This window comes from Myiozetetes cayanensis, unplaced genomic scaffold, assembly GCF_022539395.1.
Source record: "Myiozetetes cayanensis isolate MyiCay16 unplaced genomic scaffold, myiCay2020 scf29, whole genome shotgun sequence".
In the NCBI taxonomy this organism is placed as follows: Eukaryota; Metazoa; Chordata; class Aves; order Passeriformes; family Tyrannidae; genus Myiozetetes; species Myiozetetes cayanensis.
In genome coordinates this window covers 593,692-602,197 of record NW_026087510.1, presented here as the reverse complement: position 1 = coordinate 602,197, position 8,506 = coordinate 593,692, and the positions used below count along the sequence as shown (strand labels likewise).

The following is an 8,506-nucleotide window of genomic DNA, read 5'->3' as shown; positions in this document are numbered from 1 at the left end:
ACTGTTTAAATTGAGCTGAGCTCCTCTGGGAGGAGTCTGGAAGGCTCATCTCGCCTCTTTCCTTCTCCGACAGAAAAGGGGCCTTTTCCCTGTGCCAGGAGCCCCTTCGGCACCGCGCTGCGTTGAGGGGTTGTGCCAGCACGGACACGCGTCCCCCTCTGTCCTGTGATGGGACAAATCCCACCTGAAACCGACTCCTTAAGTTTGGCAAATGCAGAGCTTGTTTTTTTCCAGGAGTGACCCCACAGCCCCCCACCACAGTGATGCCGTTCAGCGGGGGTGCACCGGGAGCAGGCTGCACATATTTCGGAGGAATGCTGCTGGTCCGCCGGGCTGCTGGGGAGGTGAAGAGGTGGCTGGGGCACGGTCCGTAATTACCTATGCAAGGAGCAGCCGGCAAAGGCTGAAGGGCTTTTTAATTAGCAGCCAAAGGCAAAGCAGGATCCAACAGCAGGGAAGCTGAAGTCAGCAAAGTCAAGGTGGAAATCTGAGGGCAGCTTTTCCAGCGAGGGTAATTAAGTGCCGGCAGAGAGCAGCGTGAGGCGTGAGGAATTGCCGTCATTCAAGGACCTTAAATCAAGGAGAGGAGTTTCCCCTGCAGGCACTGGCGCTCCCTCCATCCCTGCTTTGGCACTGCTCGGCAGGAGAGAGCAACTGCCCTCAGGCTGGTGAGCATGGGCACCCGCATCGCGGTGCAGGAGCATCCCCACTCGTTGCTAACACGCCAGACAGGGAATTTAGAGGGGAAAAGGGTTGTTTTGCTACTCGACCTGAAAGCAGCCTGGCTGTCCTCACGGTGCCCTTTTGGCATGACAGGTTTCTCTGCCTGGGATTCAGCCCGATATTTTGCCTGCACTGAGCTGGCATCTTGGGACACGGCACTGCCGGTGCTCCCACTCTGCCAGGGGAAAGCTGGGACTACTTGCTCAGTTTGGGCTGGAGCAGGGCTCCTTGGCTCCCATCTCCCGAGCTCCCAAAACCCTCACCAGCAAGAGGCTGGGATTTAAGCCAAACCCACCCTTTCACTGCACAATAATTTAAAAATAAAGGATCAGGGAGCTAAACAGAGGTGGATGTGCTAATGAGAGGTTATCCTCCGGGAGCTGAACGTTTGGGATGGGGACGGCAGCGAAAAAATCCCCATTTGGGGCTGGTTGGAAAGCAGTTCCGGCTCATACCAATTCTTTGACGTGGCCTTTCCTTTCCCAAAAATAAACAGGAACTGTCTGAAAAGCCCCTGTGTGGAGAGGAGCAGAATGGCCCAGAATAAATAAATACATGGAGAGCCTGGGTTGAGTTCATCCAGCCGGTTGTTCCCCACTGCCAGGGGTGGTGAAGGATGAGGATGGAGCTTGAAACATCTTGGTGGGGGTGAGAGCACATGGGGCTCTTTCTCCAATTAATGGGATTTTGGGGAAAATGCCAAAATTGCCTCCTTAAGCAGGAGCCACCACATCTCTCTTGCAGCATGGCTTTCCATTCTCCCCAAAATACCCCTCTGCACCATCAACCTTTTGACTGATTTTAGTCACAAACAGTTTAAGGGGAGGAAAAACCCCTTGTTTGGGTTTATTTATAGCGCAAAACAGGAAGAAGTTTCACATTTCTGCTTTTAGGGTCAGGTTTTTAGTGCCCCAGTACTTTTGCTGTGGTTTGCTCCCCACTTGCCCCACTCAAACCCCAGCAAAAATCATCCCACCAGCACAGGAGTAACGACACGGCAGGGGCGTGGAGCCGGAGTGAGCCACCAGACACGCTCCATGTTCATGAATGTTATCAGGATGATGAATTAAATATGAATTTTGTTTCAGGCATAACTTCAAAATCACCAAGAGACCCCAACGAGCTTGTGTTGCATAAACGCTCGGCGTGTTCCTCAACACGGCCGTTCAGCTCCCTTGGACATCGGCGTCGGGATGGGAAGGGATCGAGTGTTTCTCTGGTTTGGAAAGCAGGGACGCCTCTCCTCTGCCGTTTTTGGGAATGTACTGACATTTTTTAGCTGAGTGAGTTCATGCTCCAGGGTGCTGGGGCTTTTCCTGCTGAAGCATCATCTCTATGCCTGTTGGCTCTGGCTTATCAGCCTTTCATGTCCTGTCAGTGCTGTCTGGTGACTGACAGCTGTCAAGACATGGCTGAAAGAAGCCCATTGGTTCTTTAATTTACTCTCACCATCTTCATTTCGAAATGAAAAATTAGGAAAAAAAAATAAATCTCTGAAATGAAGAAAGAATTAAAAATCCAAGTTTCTGCCCTGAAGTTTTTGGCTGTATTGTGCCTGACCACTGCTTGGGGCTGTCTCACACTTGGCTTTGACCTCACTGCAATACCCGCTGCCTGCTGAACTGTGAAGGCTGAGTAGCTCCATCCCTCTGGGGCTGGAAAACATGAGCCATAAGGTAACTCACCTCACCTGTGGGAACCTCTCCCTGAGACAGTAGGGATGGTAAAGGCTCCTTCCCTGCTCCAAAATGGTCAGAGGATGCTCCAGGCCACCAACATATTTTTCTCATGCAATTTAAAAGCTTTTTGAAATTTCATGAAAGAAAAGAAATTATTGCCACCGAGGGCACAAAGCGGCAATTGCTGTGCAGACACCCAGCCCACAGCTGCTGCTGCCAACAGGTTCATCTTAGCACAGGTTGATGGCTTGGCTCCTCTTCCCCCCAGCTTCCCTGAAAAAATTGGAAGAGAAATGGGATTCAACCCCATTGCTGCCGCTGCTGCAAAACGTAAGGAGTGATTTTTTTCTCCCCAAGAGGGAAGGTGTTGGAGTCAACCAGCAGCTTCAGCAAGACCTGGCTGGAGTGAGCAGTGGTTTGAAGCCTTAGGGTAGCAGCAACCCTGAGCCTTCAGCCCCACCCAGGGTGACACCTCAGGGTCCTTCACATCCAGGGGAGACTTGGGTATCAGCAAGGGGTGTTTCCATGGCTGGCAGGACTGTCCAGCACAGGGAGGTGAGACCCACCTTCCTGCACCCTGGGTAGGGCAGCTTTCCATGTGCTGTTTTGGCATTATTTTGCCTGTTGTTCCCTCCCCCCTCCAAAGCTCCTGGTTTCCAGTCCAAGGGACCATCCCCAACAATCCACAACCACACACTGAAGGTTTGTTTGCTTGGGTTTTTTTCCCCCCAACCCTCACATCTGCCCCAGAAAAAGGTGGTTCCTCGAGGCACCATCACCACAGGGCTGGCCAAAAGTGACATTCCTGGAGAATACATAAAGGCTGAGTCAGTGGTTTCTCACAGAGTTTTATTAATGAAAATGAAAAAGGAGCAGTAACAAACTATCTCTTGTGGGTAACAATAACAACCATCTCGGTTCAGTTCAATTCCTTGAATCAGGGGCAGTACCCAGTGCCTGGATCTCAGCTCGCCTGTAAACGAGGACTCGGAAGTCCAAAAGCCTTTGCAGATGCAGAGGCTTGAAGACCCTGGGGAGGAAGAGGCTTGTGCTCAGCCCAAACTTTGCTTTTAAGGGTGAAAGCTGCAGTGCTGGGGGCAAGTGACCTTCACTTGCTTTGCCGGCGCTTCCTGAGCTCGGAAAAATCATCGTGGTCACCTCCGGAACAGCCTCCTGGTCTCCCTTCCTGGTTTATTCCCACGAAACTGGGCTAACCTCTTCACAGGGATTGCCATCTCTAGCTGCTGTGGAGTGGCTTGGCATACACAGGCTCCATGAGGTCGTAAACCAGGAGCAGGAACAGGCACCCCAGGAAGAGCAGGCTCATCACGGCCAGGAGGACGAAGCGGCCGATGAGGAAAGTATCCACGATCTGGAGGGAACAGAAGCACAAAGATCCCAGCACATGTCACAGCCCCAGTCTGCTCCTGGAGCCTGGAGGGAGCACGACACAGCCTGGAAAAGAGAACCTATGGGGGTCCCCCAGATTTCTCTCCTTGCTTCTCATCCTTGGCACGGGTGCCCTCCGTGGGATGAGCGACAGGAATCTCTGCAAAATGCCAGTTGTGGGAATGTTAATGTGGAGCAGCACGGTACTGAGCACAGGGAACAGACACGAGTCAAGCCCTGGAGCAGCTCTCCCCACTTAGAAACCTCCAGCCCCGATTCCCTTTTAGAAGAGAAACAGTGGGGAAAAAAAGGCGAGGCAAGGCAAGACACAAAGAGAAGCCAACAGCGAGCAGGCTGGTTACAAAATCCCTCTCCCTGCTCCCGAGACCCCCCAGAGCTTTGCTGAGCGCCGGCTCAGCTTTATCCATCACATTAGCACATGCTCAGCCCTGGTGCTGCTGCAGAGACAGTCTCTGGTGAGCGAAGTGCTGGCTCCTTCTGCACGTTTCACTTTTTAATTAGCCAATTAGCAGAGTTTCGGTGCAGAAAGCCCAGGTCATGTATTATTGATAGGCAGGGCAGGTCCAGTCCAATTGAAGATCCGTAAAAAAAAAAAAAAAGAGCTTTCCAATTGTGTTCACCTCCCGGGCACAAACACGCGCTGGGCTGCCCTTCATCTTGCTCCCACCCTTCACACAGGCAGGTCACACGCAGCACAGAGAGAAGAAAAGAACCTTGCAAGTATCTTTTAGTAGGGATTTACACGGATCAAAATCCAGAAGAGTAATAATTAACGTGCATTAATAATAGAACAGAGGAAACAGCACCTGAAAGGCCACAAAACTTCGTGTATTCAGAACCCAAAGGGCTCTGGGAGAGCTCAAGGCAGCCTGATGGAACTCCAGGTTGGGGGAGATCCCTGTGCCTGAAAACACAGATGGCTCCAAGCTCGAGTACAGCAATAACATACAAAGAGAGCTGAAGAGCAGTTATTGGGCTTAAACAGAAATCAGAGCTGGGGCAATGTGAAAGGCTGCAGAATTGGAAGGAAAATTATAAGGAAAGGGGACGGAGAGGGGGAGCGGGGGCTGTTGGAGCTGGGAGGGACCAAAGCAGGGGTGTGATCGCTGGGCGGAGCCCCTGGGAGCCCAACCCCACAGGTCAGATGGAACAACGCGTGAATCAGGTATTTAGTCAGAGACAGCGGCCCCAGGAGCAACGCAACCTGTGCGAGCCAGAGACTGTGCCACAGGAGGAAACCAAAAAGGCAGCGCAGGGCCATTCCCGGGGCCACGGGGCATCCTTGCAGCCCATCCCTGGAGAAAGAACCATTCCCAGGGTTTCAGGATGGCCTCATCCCTGGGGCAAAGGCACATCTGGGGCCATTCCCTAGGTAAAGGCCCATCCCCGGGGCCGCAGGGCAGCAGTCAGGGCCACGCATAGGGTGAAGGTACATCTGCAGCGCCCACCCCGGAGCCTCAGGGCACCCCCGGAGCCCGTCCCTGGGGCAGAGGCACATCCCCGGGGTACCGCCCCCCCCGTCCCCGGGCCCGCCTGGCCGCTCGGGCCCGGGCTCACCTCCTCGGCGCTGGCCGGGGCCGGGCTCTCGCCCTCGCGGGGGAAGAGCAGCAGTGCGGCCGTGAGAGCGGCGGCTCCGAGCACCACCGGCACCGCGGCGACCCTGCGGGGAGAGCGGAGAACGGCGGGGCGGGCTCAGCACCGGGTTGGCCCGTCCCCCCTCCCCATCCCCGCGGCTCAGCGGGCCCGTCCCGCCCCGTCCCGTCCCGTCCCCGCGGCTCACCGGGCGCGGCCGGCGCGGGCCAGCGCCATCCCGAGCAGCAGCGCCATGGCCCAGAGCAGCAGCAGCGCCAGCACCCCCGGCCCCACGCCCAGCGCGCCCGCCATGCCGCGCCGCCACTTCTGCCTAGCAACCGCACCGCCCCGGCCAATCAGCGCCGCCCGACGCGCGTCTTGAGCTGCCTATTGGCTGAGGGGCGGGGAGCGGGGGCGTGACCGCAGCTTTTCCCGCCCCGCCTGACGCGCTCTCGGCGCTTCCCATTGGCTGAGGGGCGAGGCAAGGGGCGGGACCGACGCCTTTCCCGCGCTACCGGCGGCGAGGGCGCGACACGACCGGTCCCGATCCCGATCCTGATCCTGATCCCAGTCCCACTCCTAGTCCTAGTCCTATTGAAACCAGTCCTTGTTGAACCCCGGCCCTCCTTGGCGTCACGGAACGCCCAGAACTCCCCGCTTCAGCCGCCCCTCGTCCCGGGGCTGTGGCCCCCAGCCCGGAGTTCCGAGCTGCTCCCGGTGGAACTGGAATTTCTCTCCGCTCTCGGTGCAGGCGGGTCAGTGCGTGGTTACCCAAGCTCGTGCCCACCTCGCTGCGGGGAGCGCCTCTGAAGAAGCTTTCGCCTCCAAACCCTAGAAATTGAGCTGTCCACGCCCTCAAAATATTTAGGGCCAAAATCAGGCAGATTGGGTTGATACAGTAATGCAGACATGGGGACTACCGACAGGGTTTTGGAAGAGTCATGCTGGGGGTCTGGGGCCAGCCAAGCCAAACCACAGGGGTTTGTCAATGCTTTGAGCATTTTTTAGTATCAAGACAAGAGAAATTTCCATTTAAAATCAGTTTTTCAACCTGTTTATAAACCCTGCCTCTTCACCATCTCATCCCGCCCATCAGTCCCTGGCCAGTGTGGTTTGATGAGTGACTTTATCATAGAATCCCAGAATCCCAGAAGGGTTTGGGTGGGAATCTTAAAGACCGTTTTATTCCAACCCCAGGCACTCAGTGCTCAACTAAACCTAAAAAACCCAAACACTGATATATGCCCTTTTTCCCCTCGACTGCTTGAAGTCTGACGATACTTTGGCTGCACAGAATGTCACCCAGGTGCCGTTTTCTGTCACTCCTTGCAATGGGAGGAATAAACCAGCGGTTAATTATGCTGTGCTGCACCGACCTGCCTCTCCCTGCGATGAAATCAGAGTCGCCGGTGTTACACCAACCGCCTCAGCAAACAGAGCACAGACTGTTTCCAACACCTGCCTTTACTTGGCATCGAGTAGGAACTGGCTGCCAACATATTAAAAACGTATGTTTGATAGCAAACTCCTTCCTGCTCCACCTTGTGCTGTTAATCCCCCCAGGCAGGATTTTTTTCCCCTCTGCAAACCCCACATTGCTGATGTCCATCTTCTCCTCTGTTATTCCCCAAGCTTCCTGCACCTGTTGGCAAGAAGAAATTACAGATTTGCTCCTTTTGTTTGGGAATCTCCCCTCGTTTTTCTCTATTTTGCCATTTCTTTGCATCTCCCAGTAGTTTGTAAAACCCCAAATTTCTTCTTCACAGCCCTGTTTTCAGCTGGAACCTTCTTTTTCTGCCATTCCTCTTCTGTTTTTTGACTTTTCATCTCAAAGGGATAATTTTTGTCCATCAGCAAATGAGGCTTTTCCTTGACTTATTTTTCTCTTCTACCTTTTATTCACAGCTTTTCCAATGGCCTCTTTAACTTCTTCCTGTATTGACCAGATCTTTATTTCTCATCTCCATCTCCTGGTAGTTTCTTGATGCTGGCAATGACAACATTAAGCCAGTTCGGGAGGTTGCAGCAGGGAACATGAATCATCCAGCTATTGAGCCCACTGATGGACTACACCACGTCCCAGCTATTTGGCCAGAGGTTGAAGAATAAATCCAATACACAGTCCAGCAACAACATCCAGTGGCCAGGTTTGAGATGTGCTGCTTGTTGGTTTCAATCTCACCATCAAAGCTGGGCCGATGGTAACTCAGGCACTAAGATATGGATTTGAAATGATGTCCAACAGCTCCAAAATGCCTATATATTTATCCCTACAATATTTATTCATAGGGATATAAATAATATATATATATATATCCCTATTATATTTATTTGCATGGTCCCCAGGGTACCACAGCAGGATTATGGTTTCTCTGAGCACAGAGGAAGCAAATGGCAAATCCACAGCTAAGGGACTGGGAGAAGGTACCTGGGAAAATCAACCTCACTGGTGTGACATTTCCAAGCACAACCTTCATCAGAGATTTCTTCATCCTATCTGCAACAAAACTCATCACCCTAAACACATCCCTCTTCTGCATCTCAGCCTCCCCCCGACATCAGAAATGCCTGGCTGGGGATTTGCCTTATGGACTGCTCTGGCAGCTGGTCAGTTGAATGCAAAGATCAGATTTTATGACCAAAGAATTGTTTCCTGTTGGCCTAAAATAACTTTTCCTTATATCTTTTACCTGCTGAGACTTGTCCCATTTACTCTTTGTATCAGAGTTGCACTGCACCTGGAAAAGAAAGGTAATAGAAAGAAGGAGAAAGGCAATGCTGAGTATAAAAGGTAAATTTAAAAATGTAGGAAAGCACTAGAAATTAAGGAATTTTGTGTTGTTTGCATGACTCCGGGAGAAACTTCATATCTGTGGTGGTTTTTTTCTAGGACAACTGTTGTTGTGGGGGTGTTTGCTGGTGTCACAGGTCCAGGTCTCTCAAGACTCTTGACTTGCACCACGTGACATTTGCATCCAAACCCTTTTGCTGGGGCCAGGACCAAAGACAAGTGGTATGGTAATGATTAATTCCAGCTCCAATGTGTTTGATAGCAATAATTTAGGTATCATAAAGCCTTTCCTGGCAAGGCTCTCAAGGAATACCATGCTTTAAACAAGGAG

The 8,506-nt window shown here is 52.6% G+C and overlaps 1 protein-coding gene across 1 annotated transcript; it reads right to left on the bottom strand.

Moving 5' to 3' along the window:
• Window positions 1-3,237: 3,237 nt before the first annotated feature.
• Window positions 3,238-5,724, bottom strand: TMEM218 (transmembrane protein 218). Its single transcript, XM_050322950.1, has 3 exons — window positions 5,593-5,724; window positions 5,370-5,472; window positions 3,238-3,774 (listed from the first exon to the last, which is right to left on the bottom strand). The coding sequence occupies exons 1-3, from the start codon at window positions 5,694-5,696 to the stop codon at window positions 3,640-3,642; spliced, it is 342 nt and encodes a 113-aa protein (XP_050178907.1). The 5' UTR covers window positions 5,697-5,724; the 3' UTR covers window positions 3,238-3,639.
• Between the last annotated feature and the right edge of the window lie 2,782 nt (window positions 5,725-8,506).

Bases quoted from the DNA above. Each gene is read 5' to 3' on its own strand.
- TMEM218 (XM_050322950.1), bottom strand. From the start codon at position 5,696: ATGGCGGGCGCGCTGGGCGTGGGGCCGGGGGTGCTGGCGCTGCTGCTG. The intron at 5,473-5,592 runs GTGAGCCGCGGG...CTCTCCCCGCAG, and splicing joins GCCCGCGCCGGCCGCGCCCG to GGTCGCCGCGGTGCCGGTGG. The intron at 3,775-5,369 runs GTGAGCCCGGGC...TGTTCCCTCCAG, and splicing joins CCCCGGCCAGCGCCGAGGAG to ATCGTGGATACTTTCCTCAT.